Below are 24443 nucleotides of genomic sequence, written 5' to 3'. Positions count from 1 at the left end.
CCAAAGTATACATCAGGTACCTTATTTAAGGTATAGATTTGGCAAAGAAATTAAATAGATGAGATTAAACGAGATGGGAGTATGTTATGGAGATAATCATTGCTTTCTTCTTATCTGGCTTTTATCTGTTAGTCTTTTCTATTTGATGATGTTGCAAGGCTATTTATTTCTATTCGAAGGGAGGATTCAATGTGTTGCACAGTGTCTTTAAGCTTCTTTACAACTAAGATTAAAGTTGTCCATGTTTCTCTGTAGAAGTTGCAAACTTTTCCTCCTGTTGTTCCTCCCCCAAAGAAATACACAGACTATAAACAAAAGATCAAAACGTGTGTCCCCACAGTTCACTGTTTCCAAACCCCTGTTCCCGGGGGTGCCACCCCACAAACAAAATGGTCTTATTGAAAGATCACTTCAGATCAGTTCTGCCACAAAAAATTAATAGCTCTTCTGTGCAAACTTCCCTGCCTCGGATAAAACCAGAATTAACTTATGCATGGGTATTTGCCTTTGTATATAGAAAGGAGGAGTGTACTTCAGTGCGGTTCCCGTGGCTCAGTCTGTATGTAAATCATTGGAAATCCATTCCTAGTTTTCTCATCCCAAAGCAGGGTGACAGTCAGGACTAGCATTACTGGACCTTTCAAGGCAGAGAGGAGATCAGTCCATTTCTAGCATTTGCCAAGGTTCAGAGCATTTGAATATTCTGGAAATCCTTATTTTCTTCGCCTATACTATGACAAATAACTAGGTATCTCACTTGAAAGCAGATTAGAAAATAGAATTAAATAGGTTTAAAAAAATTAATTTTGCTGAATGAGGAAGATTTATAAATACAAAGATACCTACTTATTTTCTTCTCTGAGTGTTATCAGTATATTTTACAGGTTGAACACACAGATTTTTTAAGCTTTGAGTTTTCAAAAGAAGAATGTATCAGTCATTCACACAGTTAACTTCTGTTGTTAGTGAAATGACCCTATAGAGTTATTGAGTCACAGAAGCACTCATTAGAAGTCTAAAGTGGAGTCTGGATATTCTGTATGTAGAAGTGCAATCTTGTGTTATTTGTATGAATTTAAGAATTGTGTATTATGGCAGACATAAAGTTAATGTTTTCAGGAAATTCTTCATGCTGGTAAATTTTGGGAATCAAAAGAAAATGAGAAACGCAGAAATATTTTCACTGAAAACCACGCAAAATTAATGGAATGCATATTATAACATTATTCCTAGAAGTGTCCTGTGCTTTTGAGATCATAAATGGTCAAGTGGAGAGCAGGGGGAAACTAATTATGCCTTGGACCTTGCAGGGAGGCTAGTTTAAAACAAAAATATAAAATGTAACTGCTAACAGTCTATGATGACATTTGAATTTATCAGTAAATTATTCCTGCATATCTTTATTTAAAGCTGCAGTATTTGAGAGGAGGTGGTCTAGAGCTATTGGGAATTAAGGGAAAAAAGACAAATGTTGGGAAACAGTTCCTCTCTTGTTTGGAAACAGTTCTCTTAGTTTTTAGAGTTTGTTTGTTTGGTTGGTTGGTTTTTTTTTAAGACAAAGTTGTCACTTTGATATAACTGTATAATGTAATTTTGATGTGAATGTAATAGGGCAGAATATAACTTTTTATCAACATCACCTTTTTGATAGGAAAAAGATGAACTTAATCTAGTTATGTAACTAATTTCATGAATGTATCAGCTCTGACATGGAGGTGTTTTGAAAATCTGTTCTCTGAAGTGCTTGATTTATGCAAAGTCATATTTTAATTTTTATCTTGATTCCTCAGTGTGAGAACTTGACTCTAGGGGATCATGTTACACATATCCCAAACAGTTGCAATTGCTGAAACAAATTTGACTGTCTTGAGAACTGAGACTTTGTTGGCAAGTTGTCACTTTTCTAACAAATCTTTCTACTTGAAATAGCTAGTATATATAACACAATATGATTTTGAAACCAAGAACTTTCTCTTTTGAATGCTAATATACTTTAGTAATTTTAGATGCCATATGAAGAAGTAATAAGCTGATAATACCCAATCAATCAGGCATACGTCTCAATTCAGAACTCACCGACGTATGCTACTTGCACTGATGCAAAATACAGTTGAGAAAATAATCTGAATAGGATAATCATTCTGAGATCAGGACTGAGATACAGAACAAAACATCCTAGAACAGGAAAACAAAACTAATAAAAAGATTTTTAGTTCTTCATTGAACTAGTCATTACAAAAAAGATTTAAATATATTTCCTTGTAGAAATAGATCTTCTATTTTGTGGACTGTGATAATTGATGATAACATATGCTTGACATCATGTCCACTGGTGGCAAGGTCCATTTCAGTACCCAACCAATGGAAAGCAATATTCAAACACAGGGTGAAATCCTAGTTCAGTCTGAAGCTTTTGTAGGAGTCTCCGAACATAGAGTTTTTGGCTTTAAAAACCAGAATTTAAACAGGCTTTCATGAGCAGAAAGAACAAACATATCAGCAGTCAGCTACATTTTTGTTAATGAAATAATGAGTTACACTTGTAATAGATTATACCAGTGAAAGGGGTTTTGTTTCAACAATGTTGAATGTGATTGCTAGTCTACTGGTATCTCAGATTTCAGAAAAGTGGAAGAAAAAATGTCTTTCCCCTGAATTTAAGTGTGAACACTCTATGGACGCTGGTGTTCAGCATCTGAGCAGGCAAGAGTTCAGCACATTGCCAGAGGCCAAACCTTAACCTCAGACCTATAAGTAGACATGGTAGAGGATTTCAAGACCTGTGTCATCCTGTTGTTGTTCTACTGGTCTTTTGGTTGACAATGCAATCACTATTGTAATGTCAGACATCAGTCATATTCTCTCTCCATCCCCTCGTGTCTCTCTCTCATATATGAAACTCATGTACACAGAAGTGGATTTAATTTTTACTGTGATATCCTTTATCTCTGTTCATATATATATATTCAATATAGCTCCCAGTGTCCAAAGTAGATTATGGATGGCAATGTTAATTCTAATTACTAACTGAGTGTAAGAGTTTGTGTGTTGTAAATAATAAATTTTATGCATAGTCATTTTTGTGCCTACATTTCAGGAGGTTTTTATGTATGCTCTTTGGTTGAAGAAGTTTAAGATTCAAACCAAAAGGCACACCAACAGTTTTGGTTTGGGGAATGCCAGCTTAAAATTCTGCCGCACACTGTAGTAAGTGCTATTAGTGTGATGCTTCTTGGGACAGCAAGATTCAAATGAGTTGTCTTCATCTTTACTTTCAAAGTATAAGAAAAGAACTTAACGCTTAGCTGTGAAATTTGTAGTGATAGTCTCAAGTATTTGTGAAAAGTTTTAAACGTTATTGTTGCTATGATTTGAATTAGCAAAGGGATTATTTTTTGAGTTTCAGTAAGTGGAACATGCAGTCACAGTTTAGATGTAAGATCGTTTGTGGTTCTTAACACAGCTTTCTAACATATGTTACAGCCTGGATAGCAGTTTTAGCTGCATGTTTATAGCTGCATAATCTTGTTTCAGAAAAATAAATGACTGAAAAGTGTGCTTATCATTTTTTTCCCCCTTTTTGGTAACATCTTTTCATACACTGACAGTTATTGTGAATGCATGAAATAAAACTGTTAATCAGTCAAACAAATGCAGCGTAGTTTACTTGTTAAATATCTGTATATTTGTAAATTGTATGTTTTGTATAAATCTTGTCATAGCCAAATAATTTGATCTCCCCATATTGGAGTCACCTCCTATATTATTTGTTAAACGCTGTTGTGATCATGCACCAGACACTGTAGCTATATACTCCAGAATTAGGTGTTGCTTTAAAAATCCTGAGTCTTCCCCTTCTAACCAGCTGTGTTGGTATTTAAGCAACAGCCACATATAGAAAAACACCAGTAGCAAAGTTCTTGTTCTGTGGAGGTATGTGTCAGTTGATTGTTGTATACAAGCAGTTTTGAACAAGCTGTGACCAGCACCATTGGGCTCAAAGATGCGAGCAAAGGATAAATAGATTTAAGATGGACCTTTTCAATGAATAGGTGATTTCTTTCGATGATCAACATCATTGCAATATGACGTTTCATTTTGGCGCTTTTTTTTTCTTTTTCAGAGGCCTACAATATTTTCCTGAAAATGCAAGGGAAGAACAAGTTTCATTATCGTTCTTATGACACCCTTATAAAAGCATTGTTAACACAAAATTGTCTTGAAGAAGCCATCGAAGTGAAACACATGTAAGGCTTTTCTGTGTTTGAGGGATTTTAATTGGGTGGGGGGGTTGTTTTAACATAATTTCTGGATCATTTTCAGGTAAGTCCTTATCTTTTCAGTGGGAAAACAGGTCATGACTGGTACTTAGGAGTTATGGTAAGAAAAACGCCAGTGTTTCGTAGGGTGATATGCCATATATTGAAAAGGTACTAGAGTGACAGTATATATTGCTAATAACTCATTTCAACTAACAGTATCAACAAATGTACTTGGCATCAGAATTGAAAGTCTACCCTTCTGGCAGTCTGCCTTTTCCTCTTTAAAGCAATATCCAAACAGACAAGATTCCTTCACTTAACTGCCCGCGAGCCTTCCCCTCGATGCCCATCCCTGCTGCTGTCCTACCCTACCCACACTCCCTCGCAGCTGGCTGCCTGCCAAATGCAAAATGGTACATTTGACTGTGATGCCAGTGGCTAAGAGATGACCGTAAACCTTAGCTCCAAGTCTTACACTTGTGAAATAAATCCAACCTGCTGTCATGTATTATTAGAATCACCAGAATCGAATTAACCTTTAGTGAGTTGTATGGTACCTCTTGCTTTAATTATTACATGTAATGTGTGTTCTGGTCAGATTATAGGCTTCAAAGTAAAAGTGTTACTACTCATCGATGTAGAGGTAAGAAGAATAAAAATTGAAGTAATTTAGGTCTTTCAGTTTCTTCAGCTAAAACAAGAACAGTCATCATCAAGTGTGTTCTCTGACTGAATACAGTGAATTTCAAAGTGCCTGTAGGTAACTTACATGATGCATAGGGGCACTATAAAAGTCTAATAATTTTTAGAGTCAGCTTAGTTTTTGATGTCCAGGAACAGTACAGTGTAAGATGATGTTTATTATTTTCATGTTTTCTTTAAAAGTGTTTAGACTGAAGAAATATGTCTCATTGAAAAAGTAGTTTGAGTTCTGCATTTAGAAGAACAAATAATGTTTTTTCAAATAGGGCTCAGTAACGGGGCTTTATGATAAGGACTGTTTCTGCTTGACGGATATATGGCTTATATCAAGGGAAAACTAAGAGAGTTTATGAAATTAAGCTCCCTGAAATGGAAGTAACTGATAAATCTTTGTAAACAGAAGATGGAAAGGACATGTTTTAGAAGTACAAAGAATGTTGGTAAAATTTAAATAGTTTGCTAAACATTCGCAGAACATATTAAGGTATCGAAAGATGTATTGAAAGATTCTTTAGGGAAGAAGTTTAGAAGCTCTCTACTGAAGATTTGTACATGCGTTGACTGCTTGCCTGCTCCACAGCTCAAACACACCTGTAAGGAAGATGCACAAAGTATTCATGTTATCAGCAGTAATTTCCAGATTGGAAGAGCAGAAAGAAGGTCATGGCTTGTTCCTAGTATTTCGATGATTCAGAATTTCCACTTTAGATCAGTGTTTTAGTACGTAAATTCAAAATGCAGGGAAAAAAATGAACAAAAAATTCTAAAGACTAAGAGTTGGAGATGTGTTTTAAAGGACTAAGCCTCTGAACCTTGAGATATTTAGGAAAAAAGAAAACAGGATTTAGTAAGAGGTTCTATTCTTGGTCACTGGTCAAAGCCAACCGTCATAACCCGTGTGCTTTTCAGAACTCTCATGCTCCATCTTGTAGCATAGAAATGCCAAATAATGACATTCTAAGAAGCCTGTAACAGCTCACTGTTGCATCAAGACAGAAAATGCTTCGTATTGGCAGTGTTCATGGTGTTTGTCTATGTATCTTTTTTCTAGTAACATCATGCTTACATTAAACATTTTCAAAAGTCTGTAAGTTTTAAATTATTCACTGAAATAGAGAAAGTGATTGTGTGCGTACACATGGTTGAGGAATAGCAAATCTGTGTGTTTCGCACACGTTTCTGCGTGCTTGACAATTTTTCCAACCTTGTATTACAAAGAGATTACTCCTACAAAGCCTAAATGTGTGCAGTGGCCTGAAACTTGTGCAACTCTTAATATTTTCATAAAATACAGGAAAGCTACCTTCATTTATATAAGCTAAGATATTTTTTTACTCTGCTTGAAGCCAAATTTGAAATTTAAATAATATTTAGAGAGCCTTAGTATGAGTATTAGCATAGGCAACAAAGTAAGTAATTTTTTTTAAAAAGGCCAGATAATTTTAACGCTTTCCTCCTGTTATCAGAACTGAGAAACTTTAATGAGAAAGTGATGTGGTGGTAGGAAACTGCACTCTTACTCTGCATTTGAAAAAAAACAAACCAGCCAAACAACCCAGAAGATTACTGATCTGTTGGTCAAGCCAAGTCTAGTTGCTTTGGCATTCTGGCACTGTTTTGAGGAATATTTACTGCATTTAGTCCAAGAAGTTTTAAATAGAAATTTAGGAGTATTAGAATGATGGATTAGTTCTGTAATAGTAGCTAACATCTATTTAATCACACTTAAGATTGGAAGATTGGAGAAAGTAAATCCTTTGTTATATGTAATTTACAGTCTCATGCATGAATTGTTGACTTAAGGGCTTTGACAGATGGGACAAAGGGAAAAAAAAAGGCGGAACTGAGCAGTGGGTGCTTAGGCAGGGATTAAGAGGATTGGTTGGGAGAGCAAGAAAATCCCGAGTCCTGTGACTGCATTTGTGAGCCTGGGAGGCTGAAAGTGACTGAGAGGATAGTCATATTGTGTGCGATGTGAAGGATTTTCTTGGGATTGAGGAGAATAATTTAGCAATGACCCTGCTTACCTCCCAATCCGCTCAGCCTCTAAGTTCAAGTAGGTAGGCTGCTCAGTTGTTTGCCACAAGATGATCAGTGAGGTTTATCTTGATTGCTGATATGGTAAATGGCAATGCCCCCCTTTTCTGTGTAGAGATTTTGTAATCTAGAAATGAACATTTGTAAAGTTATCCCTGTATATTAAAAATATGGCTATATGTCATTTAGGAACGGGAACGTTTTGCAGTATAAGATCAATGTGATTGCTGGTTAGCCTCTCTTGACTAATTTCCAGAGTGTTCGAAAAGCTTTAGCAGTGTTATTAAAGTAAAGGTTCTCTCTGCTATAGATACATGAAGTTTTGTATTACAGGAGATAAAGAATTGATACGCAAAACACAATTTTAACATGGCTAAGGCAGCAAATGTAGTATGTTCACTTTAAAACCTGTATACATCTAGATGACAGAAATTTGAAAATTAATCAACCAAATGATACGGTGTTAGTTCATAATATGCTTTAGTTTATGTTTAAAATATACAGTGCTGAAAATAAATGTTTCATTTTTATTGCTGAAAGAATAGTTTTACATTTTATAATTATGGTGACTATTGAAAAAAGAAGAAAAAGTATCCAGCTTAGGATACAACAGAACAATGCAGGGCATGCAGTTATTTTAGTCATCTAATATGTCAGCATTCAAGAATCTGAACCGATTGTTTAAAAAAAATCTTGTACTTTGTTTCTTTTGTTGCTCACTTCCAACTTTGTCATCTGTCAGAATGCAAAAAAAAATTATCCTTCTATAACCATTGACAGGATAACACAAAAGCTGTCTCCAGGTCGATATTTTGCAGCAATATTTTTAACATACGAACAGTAGTTTTTATAATTTCACCTTGGTGCTCAACCATTTATTATCGTATCAGAAGCATGTCAGTAATTCCTTTCTAAATGTCTGCTTCTTTTAGTGCTGAGACCCACATCAAGGGCTTCACACTGAACAGTGCTGCCAGCAGCCTCCTCATCATATCGCAAGTTAGGCGGGATTATTTGAAAGGTATGTCACAATGCTTGACCTTTACGTCACATTAATGCCTCTGCAGATTTTTCTTGTAACGCCCTTCGAATACTTGGATAAAGGAGTCCATTTAGCAAATTACCTGCTTATCAAGAGCCTTTTGTGGTAGCTGAGAGACGTAAATTACTGTACATGCATTTATAATACAGCTTGAATATGAATGTACTTGTCATTTGACCACTTAGTCCAGTTTCCATTCCATTTAACACAAGATGGGTTTTCTTAAGATGAATCACAGCTCTTCAGACATGCAAAATTTGTGCTCCAGAACGAGAGAAAGTACAGGCTTTCAAGTGCGTTAAAATTCACAGCACAAGTCATTTTGCTTTGGAAATTAACATACTTTAGAGCATCTGAAACAATTCCCAGCAGTTGTTTCTTGCATATTGTGTTGGTTATGTGAGATACCAGATGAGTTAAATGGACTGTTAAATGTGCATGATTGTGCACAAAATGATTATAATATTGATTTAAAAACTTAATCAAATACTTTTTAATAGTTTTCAAAACCAACTGTAACAAAATATTCAGGTTGGTTTTCTTTTTAATGTAACGGTGATGATAGAAGAGAAGATGGTGGCTGAAGAGTATGTAAGGGTACCCAACAAGATGGTGGGTAAAGTTTATAGTTGTGTTATTTTAGTCCTAGGCATTGGTTGTTTTCCAGCCTAGAGTTCAGCTCCACAGCATTACATTTTACTTATTTAGCTGTTCTGGAGAACTCTTGTGAGAGAGGAAAACTCTGCAAGCACAGGGTTTTACATGCAGTCCTGTGTCTTTTATCCCTATATAAGCGTAAGTACAGTGTTGATACGTGTTTTCATCAGTACCTTTAAGTGTTAAAGCAGCTACATACGAAGAAAATGTATTACACTGAATTGGGTTTTACTTTCATACCAGAAGGCATACGAGAAAATGCATTTTTGATTCTGCCATCAGTTAATTTTATTTCATTCCATTATGCATAGCTGTAGTAGCCCATACCCACGTAATATCAGCTGCATTAAAATACTCTAAGATGAGCATTTAGACGCATCTTCTCAATCGTACTCTTTCCTGTGGCTGATAAACTTGTCTTCTTTCAAATTCCTTCCCCATTCAGTCTCCAGTCTGACGTCACTGCCAGGTGTCATCGACTGAAGTATTTGTGGTGAATGCAATTACTTCTCTTGCTGTTGGCAAGTCTTAAGTTTTCGCAGCTTTCAAGTCCTTCACCTGACTTTCCTGTCTGATTTTATTCTAAGAAATTTTCTGCTTTTTGTTGTCCAGTGTGTCATGAAGTTTTGCTAGTTCTTCCTAAATATTGCACACCAAAAATCTTCCCTTCAGAACGTCACTGATGTTTCTGTATTCTGCTAATTTGTTGTGCTAACTACACGATTTCTTTTTAGCTAGCATAATAAATTCTCTGCCACATCAACACTCTCCCTTGCTGTACTCTGTTTCTTTTTGCACAATACAAAGTTTCTCAAGAAGTCTGTGGAATTACATTGGTTTGCAAAATTATGTTTTCCTTTATCTTGTGCGTTGAACAAGTTTTACTTTGGTAATTGAATAGTCAGGCTTGATCCTTGTTTCTATTTTAATTTGAAAGATATTGCTCTTTTTGTAAGTGAAGACTTGAAAATGCAAACTACTAAATATTTCAACCATACTGGTAATTTTCTGAGGCTCATAGATTACCCAAAAATTTTTTGGGCACAGTCTCTTTGCAATCTTTTGGTGGTGAGCTCCATTTGACTGACACCCTGGGAAGGCTTTCACTTGTATAAAACTTGTGTGCTTTATCACCTCCCCATACAGTTCACCATCATTCTTTGCTGTGTAATGTGGTATAGTTAAAAGCTTTTATGTAGGTCCCTCAGTATACTTGTAAGAGCTCTAATATCTTCTAACAAGAACTTGGTAAAACCCAAGTTACTTTTAAGAGTCAGAACTTGAGTTTCACGGTATGGAATTTGCAGAGTCTATAGGAAAACCTTTTAAAAGATAAATGGTCAGTTTTCACAAGCACACAGTTATCTGCTTTTAAGTACTGAAAAATCAAGGGATTAAGTTATGAATTATTAATTAGTAATAATGAATGCTTTTGCATAAGGAAAAAAAAAATGATACCAGCAGAATTATCTAGTATGCTACTAGTACATAATTTCTTGCAGTAGTGCTGCACATATGCAACTTTCAAATCTTTCTCTGTCCTTGTTCTTGAGAAGGCTGGTCGTGCTCCATGCTAAAGGGAGGTGCACACTTACAGTCAGGAGAGAACTTGAACTTGGCATGTGTTTTAAGTTTGCTTTTTAAATTTTGGCAATCTTGCCCCTGATGTATTGCTCCTTTTTTCCCTAAAAAGAAAGGAAAAAAGCAGGGGGGAGTGCTGCAGAAAAAATTTGCTATGAAGGAAGGTTAGGCATACAGGATGTTTTTTCTTCCTTTGTTGTAAAAGGTAATGTTTGGTTTCTGCAGTACCTGCATATTGAATTGGAATGTTAATGCTGTGGAATTCAAGTGGGTGTATATTATGTTAGAAGTGTTATCCCTTGGTATTATAATTATTATCTGTGATTAATCCTGCCTGTGCTGGTAAGGAGTAAGAGATTTTTACCAGAGGGGCATGTCTTTCTGTGTGTGTTTGCTCATGTATAATGTAAATTGACAAGAATTCCGGTTAGAGAAATGAGGGTGACTGCATCTGCGGTGGATTTGGGGAATTTGTGGCAGATGGACAGGAGATTGATTTTGACTGTTTTTAACATAGGTAATTGCTATAATTTTAGGAGTTCTTCAGGTAACTGTCCAGTTTTGAGTTTATTTTTGTTTCGTATGGAGACTTGTGTCACGTGCTTATGTTTAAAAATTAAATGTTGGCAAAAAGTTTTGATGCACACGTAAAAAGATAAATCTGAATACTAGGCTTCAGCAGTTTCAATAATGAATTACATTTTTAAACTATATTTATTCTTGGTTTGTAGTAATGAAAATTGATTATAGTATGGAGAAAAAACAAGCTGAAAAGGTCATGACTTTAAAGGCATAAGGGAGGACATTTATGACACAGCTGCTTTCCTTGAGCTGGATACTAAAATTAATGAATTACATGTTAAAAGTATCTTAATAATTTTTATTGAGCAACTATTAAAGCATTTTAACCTGAATTACTGTTGAAAGTTTTTATTTGTGTGTGTATATATTCAAGTTGTAATTCACTGTAGCAATTTGGGGGCTTAAGTTCAGCAAGAAAATTATTTTCTGTACGTGTTTTAAAAAGGGTAGGGTTAATGATACCAGCAGCATGGTTGCCTTCTGAACTAAGATCTGATTTCCTTTTCCCTTATTTCTTTACCATCATTAGATGCCATGGCTGTTTTAAAAGGAATGCTTGACAGCGGCTTGTTGCCTACTAGACCAGCAGTTATTGCACTCATTCAGACTCTCGCAGAAAAAGGAGACTTAAAGAACCTGCAAGCACTTAAAAACATGCTGGAAGACATCACAAAATCAATTGGTATATCTGCCTCACTAATCGCTAATGCTATTGCATTGGCTCATACTAAGAAGTAAGTATTTCTAGGACTGGTATATGTAATTCTCTTACGCAGAGTGGTGGGAAATCACTTGCATTATCCATTTCATTCTGTTTCCATTCTTACAGTGTCCTAGATGTTAAAAGTCTGGTCAAGTTGAGCAGCGTGCTGTTCAGTTCTGTTCTGGTATCGTTTCCCAAACACATTTGGGGTTGAACATCATTTAATGAAATACAGGGATAGCTATGAAGCACTTCGGATAGCATAAGGTCTTCTCTGGTGGCGTAATTTAGCTTTGATGCCTCTGTTCTAACGTATTACACTTCATGTAAAATGTTCTCCTTGGTGTTAGATTAAAAGCCCTATGAAATCTGAATGTAAAATTGAATTACTTCATCAATATAAACCTAAAAAATCTTGGAACTTAGCACCCACCGATTGTGCAAATAATACTTGTTTGGAAACAAAAATCTGCTCCCTATTCCAGTAGTTGAAATCACGAAATATTATTATGTTTACCCTCAAAATGTGAAAGCCAGACATGTATCTGTGGAGTGGTTTTATTTTCCTTTTTTGTCACAAGTATAAAAAATTGGCTGCTGTGCTGTTTTAGGCCACAGTTTCTATCATGATAATTATCCGCACACTTTGAGTATCCTTTGATTCAACTGTTTAATTCAGTATCATGTTCTGCGTAGCGTTTTAGTTGATACGTTGGTGCTGTGCTAGTTTATCCTTTGTATGAAACTGCATGGGGGAAGCACTTCTGGGAAAAAAGGCGTACTATGAACTTCTCAAATATGATTTGCAGGAACCGGTCTTCAGGAATCCTACATATTCTGTTATTTTATTTCAAACCAGTTTCATCAGGTAGAGCTCCTGTGTCTAACTTGGCAGGAAAGCTGTAGAGCTGTGTAGTACATAACAGATACCTGATCGCCTCAGGCATGCCAGACCAGAGAGGATAGTCACTGAAGTGTCTGGATCAGCAAGAGGACTTGAATTGAAGGAGAACCATGCAGGCCAGTTCCAGTAGTGAGCTCGCTATATTTTCAGCCCCTGAAAACAATCTGTCTATAAAGGACTGATCCTGTAAATACTTAGATCTGAGTGGTCCTTGGCACACAGTTTTAGTGCATTGACTTTTGCCTAAATTAAACACTCCAAATAGGAGAGAGACTTCAGGATTTGTCTCATAAGCTGTATATTTTCCTATATTTCCATGTCATAAGTGTTGCAAAGTCATGCTATGTTCTTAAGATGTAGATTGGTGACAAGAATAAATAAATAATAGCTGTATGCAGGCACAGGTTATTTAGGCAGCATCAACTTTTCTTTTCCCGTACCAAAACTAGCTTGGATGTATGAAAAGACTTAGCAGCAGTATAAATAATATGCACCTTATATATTCTTAAATATCTTGCAAGTTGTACCTTGAGAGCTATGAAAAACAAATTCTTACAGATATTTTTAATACCTGTTCATTTATTGGTAGATTCATGTTTCTGATACAGTTTTCAAAGCATTTTTCATAGCTTGCTAATGCGCTGCGTTTCCGCTTCACCTAAAAGCATTCATTATGCTCTGATTTCTTTTTCAATTAAATTAGTTTTTAGAGTGGACTGATAAGAGATGTTGTCATTTGAACTTTTTAGAATGCTAGAAGTAGAGTTTACACTTTGGTGAATACCTCCTGCATTATTTTATTAGCAATTTCTATACTTGGGCCATAAGATTAAAAGTGTTTAGACAAAGCTACTGACCAAATGACATTTACTATTGTCTTTTGCATCCAGAAAGGCAGGCATGGGAAAAATCGGGTAAATAATTAATTGAATAGCATTAAAAAAAAAAACCTTGAGTTGCGTGCATTAATTATTCAGATACCTTCCGTTAATGTTTTGGTTTTGTCCTCTAGATTTGCAGAACACGTTTTCCTAAAGCAGCTAGCTGAACTCTTCTTTCTTAATGAGGGAAAAAGTGTGTCAAAATTACTTAGGCTTTGTACAGGTCAAAGGTCGTTAAAAAATTTTACTTATGGGTTAATTTATTCATTCAGTCATAAATGGTTTCACTTTTACAATATCTGAAGGAAGTCATAGGTACTCAACCATTCCTGGGAAATATAACCTTAATGTAGAAAACAAAAAGTTTAATATAATTGCTTCTTTAGGCTTAGAAATCTTGATTTCAGAAACTAAGCCAGTTCAATCTATTTTCCTAGCAATGACCTTGATGCTGCTGTGGAATACCTTGAGCCTCTGCTTATCTCTGGTGCACAGAATCCTGATCAAGCTGTCAGAAATATTGCCTACTTGTTAAGAAAGGTGTCTGAGGAAGGATTAGAACCAGCTTTGGAAAAATGTAAGTTAACTGCCATGATATTTAAATATTCTGACTAGACAGAGGTGTTATGAAAGAGCTATTACATGTAAAACCTGCTCAGTCAGCATAAATCATCCCTGTGAAGTTTACAAAAGTGGCTTTTCAATCAAAGGTTTTCCTTATGTACCCATCATTTTGCAGTTGGTGTGATGGCAGAACGACTGGCCAGTCAGTTTGGAATTTACAGACCTGTCACAGATCTTTTCCTTCAATATGTCAGTGCAGACAGAGTGGATGATGCCAGATCGCTGATACAGGTAATGACATAACAAGAGAGGTACAGAAATGCTTAGAGCTCTTCAGAGGTTAACTGAGAAATTGTCAAAAGGAGGTGTTGCATAGCATAGGCTAGTACTAGTATGCTTTTGAATTACAGCATGAGTAGCGGTAGCACAGTTTAGACTTTTCCATTCTATTAGTACTCTAGTACTAATAGTAGTAGTGAACGCCAGAGTCGGAAGGTTTTTTGTCTTGTAACAACTTGAAGGAAATAACGGAAGACTTGTATGTTGCTTGAAATTCCATCCAAAGCAAGTATTCTTTTATGTTTTCTGCTAGAGGGCAGTTGCTTCTTGCAAACATTTTCCTTGCAACTTCTCAGGTAATTTCCCAAGTGCTGTAAACATAATAATATCTTAGAGCTGTACAGTTTGCAAACCAGAAGGAAGTAACATTTGCTTTTCACGGACCTTATTTCACTTGGTTGCTATATTGTATATGCTGTATTCAAGGTTTATTAAGAGCTCAATTTGCTTCCTATTCACTTGAGTGTCTCAGATGCATTACAAGATAAATGCTGGTCTCTGGCCCACAGTCTCAGCTGAGTTAGCGATCTTCAGGGAATGAGACAACTGCGTTTGTGCCATTTGTACAGAGCTAAAGACAAAGCCGAGCCAGAGGTGGGATGAACTGTAGGTGATGGGAGCTGCCGCTGGCAGCGTACGCAAACAGGCTCCGTCAGGGAGGCTCATCCCAGCAGGTGGCAGTCCAGCAGTCACGCCGATTCTCCAGATTGTTCTGTGTGCGTGAGCTCCTGCCTCAGACTTGGGCCTCTTACCATCTCCTGGTAGTGCATACTACTCATTTACCAGTTCCTAAGTATTTTAAGCTGTTAAAGAAAAAGCTCTGCTTTGTCCATCAGATGTTTTATGATACTCCAAGACCATTTTTTGAAAAGAATGCATACCAACAAATGTGTTGGTTACTTCCACTATGGTGTGAGGTGTATTATTTGTATATTCCTTGCTCTGGAATATTACTTTGTTTATTGCTTTGACTAACAGGTCATCTGAGTATTAAATTAAAAGGAGACTACAATTTTGATATAAAACCCTGCTATATAGCATGAAACATCAAATGCAAAAAAAATCTCAAGTTATTTTATTCTTCCTGATTTTTTGATTGCTCTTTGATTGAAATGAATGAATGAGTGAATGAAAATCGGTTACAATTTCTTGCTTTTATAGAGATAGGGGGGTTTGCATTTTTAAGTAAAGTCTGCATGTTCTTAAAATTTTTCAAAACACAGAATAATTTCCATTCATATGGAATTCCTAAAACATGTTATTACAACAGCATCCAACTGTTGGAATTAAATTCATGACTCTATAGCATACTTGAAATAACATTGTATATGCTATATCTTGGGGGAGAATTTAAAAATATTTCATGTTAAGTGGACACAGATAAGCTTGAGTTGAAGCTTCTGGGTGTATAAGAAAATTTGGGTTTTATATGGTGCTGGAAAAACTTTCAGTTGTGTTAAACATTCTTGAGTGCTATTACAGATCAAGTATTCTACTAATAGGTAACTAGAAGATAGTAGTAATCACTGTTCATTGCTTATTATTTTCTTGAAAAGTAAACCACAATCTAAATTATTTTGCTTGTAATAATCTGAAATATTAGTATACGCATGGAGAATCCTTGCTTTCAAAAATGCATCTAAGTGTATTTACAAGTTCAAGAAATGGCAACAGTGTCTTTTGTACTGTCTGGAGGGAGAATGCTTTTACTGACGAAAGTCAAAAATGGTTTGATATTTCAGCATGAAAGGGGGCTGTGGAAAACATTTCTCTGACTAGACTGTCTCTTTCCTCTCAGAGCATCCTTATTTCTTATACTGACAGTAGGTGACAGCGCCTAGAACCAGTAAATAAAATGTTGCAAATTTCTTCCATGAATATTTCGCCTATTTATCACCATAAAGTGATTTTTTTTTTTTTTTTTGTCAGAACACTATGGGTACATTTTTGTCTTAGTTTGCCTGATGGAATGAGGCTTCACACCCTTTCACCTGGACCTTAAAGAGCTTGTCAAACTGTATTACACATACAGTACATTCATAATGGCATCAACCAAAATTTCTCGTTTGCGTATGTCTAAAATACTAATTAAATGTAGTAAATTCATGGTATGTGCATTTTTATATGCACAGTGTTCTCCTCTTTCTGTGCGTTTTGGTACTGATAAAATATCTTAGAGCTGGAAAAAAGCACTGTGCATTGTAAGAATTTCAAGACTGACACCTTTGAGGAACATACACTAAAATATTGTCTTGTATATTTTATTTTGCCCTTGTTTCTAAAGTAAGATAGATTTTTGATTTATCTGGTCTGTCTCAAACTTTAAGTTCAACTTCTCTCTCTCTCTCTCAAACACTGTCTATTGCAGTGAAAGCCTTTTATAAAATAGAGATTGAAATCAGTCCTTTGTATGCATAAGTGTAGGTAATTATACTTTAAAGAGAACTTGCTTTGTACATTTTAATTTTTATAAAGAAACGAGCAGTTATCTCCCTGACACCTTATTAAATGTATAATTAACCTTATGATCCCTAGCTCACTTGTGAATGCTTGGCAGTATAATTGGAGAGGAATAGTGTTTCTCTTTTTCATTCTTTTGCAGTCCTAAACCTCATTTTTGTGGTATGTTGAAGTATTAGTTTAATTCTTTCCCTTTTTGTTTTAAACAAACTTTATACCTATCATTTTAAAAAGAATGCTTACCACAACGGTGCATGAAATGAACTTGTTTCTTATGTTCAGTGGTGTTTGTTTTTTTTTTCCAAACTAATGGTCAATTATTTACCTTGTAAATAGGTAATATATTAGTATATTATTTTAAACATCTGTAATTGGAAATTTTCACCTTAGTCACTTTGTTTATGATTAACCTAGTCATGAGTGCTACATTAATTATTTCTTTTTCTTTAGAGGTGTGGTGCATTAGTTGAGGAGAAGAGAGCTTTTGCACGTTTTATGGCTAGATCAGCATCTAAACCTGGACAGGTATAATATTTTTTCATGTATATCGTTGTATATGTAGCAAAATACTATTTCATCGACCTTTATTGAAGTGTTTTGGATCTTGAACTTCACAGTTGACAGCTTTATCAGGTTTCTTGGGGAGGGGGGATGTTAATTTGCAGAGCTGGTTACATTTAAAGGAACAATTTAGTTTATGGAGCATGATGGAAAGGAGGGTGTATTTAATATTTTTCTATTGTTTCAGTAATTTCATGCATTTTTTTATGTTATACTTCATATCCTACAAACACTGTGCTTTAAATGTTTTACTGCACTATCCAGTTCAGTATCGCAACCTGAGAGGACTTATTTTGTTGGCTACGTTGTATGAATACAAATGCAAGTTAAAACCTCAGTCTCTCTCTAATGATAAAATGCCTGTATGTTTACATTAAAAGACACATTTCATATTACTTGTTATGGTGGCTTGGGCATGTATCTAGTTTGAGCATCTGTTCGGATTCCTGGCTTTGTGCTCATTCCCTATAATTCAAAATGCTTTCATTTATGTGCCTGCTCTACTCCTGTCCCTCCCTCCTCATATGCCCCCTGCAAAGTAAAAAAACCCGAAAAACAAAGCACCAACCAAACAAAAAAACCAACCCCACCCCCAAACACCAAAGGAACAAACAAAAAAAACACACACAAAAAAACCCCCAAAACCAAACCCCACAAAACCCAAACACTGAACAACAACAAAAAAACCCCAAACACGCACACAGACATGCAAAACCACACTGATTTCTCTTTCATAGAGGACCAGCATCAGGAGACCGTTAATAGGCAAACTAGAATAAATTCTTTCCAAATGAGGGAAAATGCACATTTATGTTTTGTGGAAATTGCCATTAAATACTCATAGATTAGAAGTTCTTCTGTTGAAGTGATGATGATAAATATGGTGACGATAAACACCATCTTTTGGTGTCTGTAGAAGAAATTGAAAATCTTGAAATGTTCTAGCTTTTCAAGCTGAAGTTTTAATAACGCATAGAAGTTAGTAGTATGTGATAAAGATGTTACTAATTTCTATAAAGTTTTTTTAATTCAAGACCTGAGAGTTTTTGAAACTGGAATCGGAAGTTCAGGGAGGGAGGTTCCAAATTTAAGCACATTAGTTAGTGATCTAACTTCTTTCAAGCACTGATCGTAGCTACCATTGATCTCTAGGCCAGTGAAGGCTGCTGAATGGTTTGCATTTTTTTTTTTTTTAAATTGATTGAAACCCTGGCATGTTCTCATTAATATGTGAATTGCTTCCTTCTAAAAAAAAAAAATTGAGAAACTACTGTTTAGGCTTCTTAAGTAGGGGTTTTAGTCCTGTATTTTGTTTTATTTTGTGCCTGATTTCTTTGACTATTTCTTATTTGCATATGAAATTTTGGGAAGGAAATTATGTCTGCTTTCAGTTGCACAGTCCATTCCTGGTTATCAGTACAGTTCATATCACTTAAAAGATGTGAAATAATTCTTCTAACTTTGGCAATTTTATTTTATTCTTTAAGATTTGAAGTCAATGGTCTTTTTGTCTGTGTGTTAAATTTCATAGGCAAAGAAGATCGAGACACTTCTTGAACTGATTCCTGAGCATCTAGATACGGAAGCTGCATACCGTTACCTCATGAGATGTTATGGTAATTTACTCTCCTCGGAATAGCTTTTTAGTAAGAACTCTTGAGACATTCAGAAAGGTCATGGACACCCTTAGAAAGGGGAGTAGGAGCTACACTGTGTAACTTGCTTTACAGTTTGAGCCACAAAGGTGGGGGGTTTTCTGGGATTTTTGTTGTTTGTGTGTTGGGTCTGTATACTATCGTAGCTATTAGGCTGGAAAAGCAATCAACTCACCCAAGCCTTGAATCCTTTGCAAAAGGAGCTGTATTAGATTAAAGGATACAATAGAGGCTAAGTAGGGGCTTCGTGGAATAAAAAAGAATCCATCCTAACTCATGGAGGGAAATACTGTAGAAATGAATGGCTTTTAAAACGAATCTAGCTTTTTTTTCCCTGGAAACAAGTAATAAGTAAATCCAGTTCCTCTTATGTGTGTGTGTCAAAATCATAAGTGCAAGGACCTTATTGTTATTAGTGTAGATTCTTTATATCTGTTTTAATTTAGCCAAAGATAATATTCCAGGTGCCTTCATTTGGATTTACCTAAATAGTTGATTTGAAGTGCTAGTCGGTTCTGTATAGTTGAAGTCAGAGAGGAACAACTCTAAAAAATCAAGTTGCTTATTTAAATATGTTTATTTGCAACGCTCACTCTTGAAAAACCAGGACCCATAGCCCCTATGGCAACACTGAGTTGGAAGCTTGCCTCTCTGTGCTGTAGTGTTTTTTGCTTTGTGTACTCTGATGTAGTCCTCCAGTTTTATTACAAGGAGTAAATACTCTTCATGTGCGTATTACAAGCAAAAAGATATGACAGAAGCCCGTGTGCTCCAGTCTATCACAGAGGAGATAAATAGGAGTAATTAAGTAAAACACTTCAAACCCAAATCCAAGGTATGGTGTTAAAGGAATACAAACTTCACTGTATTTGAATCAACTTGTGGAAGTTCTCATGATGTAGTACCTAACTTGCTTAGTAACGTTCAAAACAGCAATCAATACCAAAATCATTTAGTCCCATAGTTTCATTCACAGCAGGGTAAGTTTTCTAATATGTTTTTATAAAACAAAAAAACGCCCTTTTGTCACCAGCACTGTACTTGCTGCTTTACACTATCATTAGCGCTTTACTGCTTTTACCTCAGTAAAAATTCTGTAAGTGAACTAATTAATTTTTTCAATATCCTTTCCAACTACATCATAGTACAACAATTTCATAAAGAGATTGCAGAGAATCAATTGCTTCCTCTATTATACCTAAAACAGCGGTAGCCACTACACAATGTGAAGCCACACTGTATGTGAAGAGGTGGGAGTTCTAGAGGAGACATTCAGTACCACCATGAAGAGTTTTAACAGCTGTCCCCAGGTTATTCTGTACAAGCATCTCAACTGTGTAAGACATCGATTCCACTCCTGTATCAGGTAGAAGAGTGCACATCAGTTACTTGACCCACCTTACCAGGGCTGGGCTGGATGAGTGATACTAGGATATCTTTGCATTTTCTATTGCATCTTCCTGTTTTAAAGAAGTAAGGTGTTGTCCTACTCTTAGGATACTCAGGGGCATTTACTGTATTCTGTCCCCACCATGTATAATATGTACAGACCTGTACACGTGAACAGCAATGTAGCTACCTCTTCCCCTCATCCCTGCCCTCCATTTTTGATACTTTCTGCAGTGGTGAGTATGTTAGTTTCATTTGGCTGTTAAAAGGATCATCAGCAAAATATTTAGCACAACTGAAATTTAGAAGGCTGTGCTTAGGTTGTATTCTGGCCAAGAGGGCTAGATCTTTTATTTTAAAGATTTTGTTTGTTTGTTTGTTTTTACAGTTAGTAAGCTTTAAAACGTGATTTCTCATTTTGGACCAAGTCCAACCTTGTAGTATCATTGTTTTCCAGAGAAAAATGATTCTCCTGTCAGGCCCATTGTTATTTTTAATTAGTTAGAAAGGGGAATGAAAGATAAGAGTACTATTACTACAATTGGTTACTGTTGATAGTTATCAAAATAAATGGACAACTAAAATGATAATTGTTCATGTGTTTAGCAAAGATACAGTAGAATATAGATCACAGCTGAAAGAAGACTGATCATGTATCAGAAATCCATGACTGAACAAATAAAGGGACATTTACTCCTTTCCTTGTCCTGAGATATGATCCACTGCCAGGACTAGATTTCCTTCATCTGGTGAGATGCATAATTCTTTACTGTATACCTTCTAGAAAAAAGAAATATGTAAAACCATATTTGCGTGCTCCATTAAACACAATGTAAGAATTAGCTCTTTTTTGGTTTGTTTTCCATACAGTAAATACTTCTATTTTAAAGAAATAGAAAGTTAACATTAAACCATCGCTTCATGCAGTTTCTGCAGTAGCCTCCCACATTCAAAAAGGAGCTCAGCCACTTGCCAGATGTGAGTGGGAAGCTTTTTCTCATGAGAAAGCGACACAAGCTATCCATTTCTCCATAATTAAAGCTTTTTTTTTCTTTAAGAACCATTGTTTTTGTAGCCCCTATGGTTGGGAAGATGGTGTTTCCAAATGTGAACAAGTAAGAACCCGAGACAGGTCCCATACTGCAGGTGTTTGCGTTTTCCCACGCAACAAAATTAATTTAGCTGGACTTGATGGCTTACTTGTTGTTCGCAAGGTGCTAAGAACTGTTGTACTGCTTCTAGGACCCTGAGGACAGCAGTGAAACCGTTAGGGGTCACTTTCATTTCATCCTGACGCTTCTCAAGCAAATGTCTGAGCAGCAGAAAAGTCTGTGGTTAAGCGTGAGTCAGTGTAGGAGGAGTTTCTCTGTTCTCCCACTGTAGCAGAGGGAGAAGTACACTCCACTCTTCTACAGCTAGAAGTGAATAGTGCTTTAAATAAATGAAGAATGGATTAGTTAGAACTGGTTGCAGGGAATGGTGCCTTTTATGGAATATCTAGCAAAATGTTACTGGTTACCTAAGCAGGTAAGGTTTGTAATAGTGTTAGTGGGTCAGCAAAAATCTGCTCCTGCTCAGTAGGATGAAATGGGTTTTTCTTTGTATTCTAAAATGAGCATCTCACCTTTGTTTTCTTTGTTCCTTTAGGTCATAGTTTTGATGTAGCCAGCACATGTAACCATAACAATATTCTGCCCTTACTTAAGGGAATTAAATTGTGTTCTAGAGTTCTCACATGCTGAACTTGGGTGGCTTCCGTTCTAGCTTTTGTTTTTATTTTTTATCATTTGCTCCAGAAAGAGGCATATGGCTCTGTATCTCACATCCTAGAGTGGTGTGGTCTCGCTGTGTGGCTCTTACTCTCTTGTGCTTCCAGCACCTTCTTGAAGGAAATGATCATCCCGCCTCAAAAAACCCGGAAAGCTAGAATGGCTGTATGTTCTGTTCTCTTACGGGAATTGTCAGTAGGATATGAAGAATATCCAGAATATTTGGAATATTGTATATTAAAATATTCAGACTATGTTTTGGCAAGTAATAGGAATGCATGACATCATGGAAACAGGTGAAAAGAGGAACACTTAACCACTGGGGGGTTTTTTGGGTTTTATTTTTTTCCTCAGAATTGGATGGGGATGTTGCTTCTGTAAAGGCCGTGTATGAGAAAACAAAAGCGAAGAACATACAGCTGCACGAGCTATCTCTGAAATCTTTAGCAGCCTTTCTGAAGAAAGTAGGAGAGCCTGTCCCTTTCACTGAACCCCCTGTGAGTATTTCCTAATTAAGAAATAGATCTGCAGAATTGTGTATGTTCAGTGTTAATAAAACAAACTGCATGAATAATTACATAGGGATTAGATCTCTGCAGAGACTCCTCAAAGGAGGTAATGTATGAAGTACTGAGTGTTGCAGGAGCTATAGTAATCTTGCGTTGGATTTGGCTTGAGGAAATAAAACCTCTTGGGGCTTACGATATTTAAACTACCTGATCCTTATCAGGCACTCATCTACAGGTGTACCTTTATCAAATGTCCTTGGGGCATTTGTCTAAGCAATTGAACTTTTAAAAGGCTTATAGAATGTGCATTTCATTAACAATTAATGGGTTTTCATTAATTACCTGTTTTGTATCTAGTACAAGTTGCTGCTTTAGTAGGATGGGATTTTAGAACTGCAGGAATTATTTTCTATTTCAGCTTTGCTCCTAGCTGCCTTGCCAACAGATGTATGCAACTGTGCAAATATATCTTCTTTGAGGGTGACAAGTGGTGTGACTCGAAATCTGTCAAGACTGTAAATACTTCTTTCACATCATTCCTTTGACTAATAGTCCACTAGTACCATTTTAGCAAAGCAGACTTTTAAAGACTTATTATATTTTCCCTCTCGAAGCAAACTCTTTATTACCATTTTCTAGCCACTTTTTTTAATTTTAAAAATTAAATTTAAAATTTTTAATTTCAAAAAAGTGTTTTTCTGTAGTTCTGTAAAGACCTGATTACGTGCTGTTTCTCCATATTTCTTCATGATAAATGTGATTTTTCTCATTTTGCAAAGGACTGGAGAAAATTTTGGCATAAAATGTTTGGTTTAGCTGTTTAACAGCTGTGGAGTTTTTTCTGCAAATCTATAATCTCAATTTTTATTTGGACCGTGTAAATTTAAAACCTAGAATGCCTGTTTCTTACATGTAGCTAGTGAAAATAAGAGTGTTTTTTTCAAAGTCACTGAAGTGATTCATTTTCAGATTTCCCTGTTCAATTTTTCTCGAATGCAGCTTGGTCTTTAAAAGCATCTCATAATTTTTTTGACACAATTGCAGATTGCAGTTAAAAAGTATTTTCATTTTTAAAATGAAATTGATTATATTATTGCATTTTGTAATAGAAGCTTCATTATGCATTTTTGGCAAGGTTTTCCTTTTCCTTTTATTCTCTCTCTCTGGTATTTCTCTTAATTATACAGACTTCAATACAGATCTAGTTTTGCATGACAGAGAATAATAGATTTTGCTTTTGTCAGGACATTAGACTTTGTTCAGAATGAGTAACTTTTCAGTTGAAACAATGTTGAACTTCTTTATTCCACTCTATTTATAGGAGACATTCAAGTTCTATGTGGAAAAATGGAGGAAAAGAAGATTGGAAGCATCGTGAACAGATGGTCTTTCATGCTTTAGTTGTTTATGAAATTGTTAAATATTACATTCAATAAAAAAATTTAAAAAGCATGTTGTTCTGTGTAATTTTTAATATAAATCTGTGTTTAAACAGCACTGTCCATAGCTGTAATTGATAGAAACATTCGTTAATAGAAATGTAGTTAAAATTGCTAATGAAATATCAAGATGCAGCTTTCTAGGCTATTTCTGTTTTGATGTATGATCTGCTATAACCTGAACTGTATTTTGGCTCCTGTTGATTGACCAAATATATGTATATCAAGAAAGTTGCTAGAGGGGTACGTAATTGTAACTTAAGCAAACTGTCCTACCCTTTGTTGTTCTTTCCCTGATCAATGTACTTTGGGGTGAAAGCAGAAGGGTAAAGAACATCATCGGCAGGATTCATCTGTATCTACAGAAAATAAACACATCTTTTTTAGATTTCTCCGAAATGTACTTC

At 35.7% G+C, this 24443-nt stretch overlaps 1 protein-coding gene across 2 annotated transcripts in view; it reads left to right on the top strand.

The window, feature by feature from the left end:
* The window catches only part of LRPPRC (leucine rich pentatricopeptide repeat containing), a 93741-nt gene extending 69313 nt beyond the window's left edge, over positions 1–24428 (top strand). For both annotated transcript variants that reach the window (XM_087776099.1, XM_087776098.1), the window contains exons 30-38: positions 4124–4247; positions 7934–8022; positions 11393–11597; positions 13789–13928; positions 14091–14206; positions 17165–17239; positions 18807–18891; positions 22443–22585; positions 23919–24428. In XM_087776099.1, the coding sequence (XP_087632225.1) occupies positions 4124–4247; positions 7934–8022; positions 11393–11597; positions 13789–13928; positions 14091–14206; positions 17165–17239; positions 18807–18891; positions 22443–22585; positions 23919–23975 (1034 nt within the window). In that variant the 3' untranslated portion in view covers positions 23976–24428. The remainder of the gene's footprint in view (positions 1–4123; positions 4248–7933; positions 8023–11392; positions 11598–13788; positions 13929–14090; positions 14207–17164; positions 17240–18806; positions 18892–22442; positions 22586–23918) is intronic.
* Positions 24429–24443: the final 15 nt, after the last annotated feature.

The sequence above is a fragment of the Nipponia nippon genome, unplaced genomic scaffold (assembly GCF_047370975.1).
Source record: "Nipponia nippon isolate SJK-2023a ecotype South Korea unplaced genomic scaffold, ASM4737097v1 scaffold_4, whole genome shotgun sequence".
Lineage (NCBI taxonomy): Eukaryota > Metazoa > Chordata > Aves > Pelecaniformes > Threskiornithidae > Nipponia > Nipponia nippon.
The sequence above is the reverse complement of the archived record's forward strand: the minus strand, read 5'-3'. Positions and strand labels throughout refer to the sequence as shown.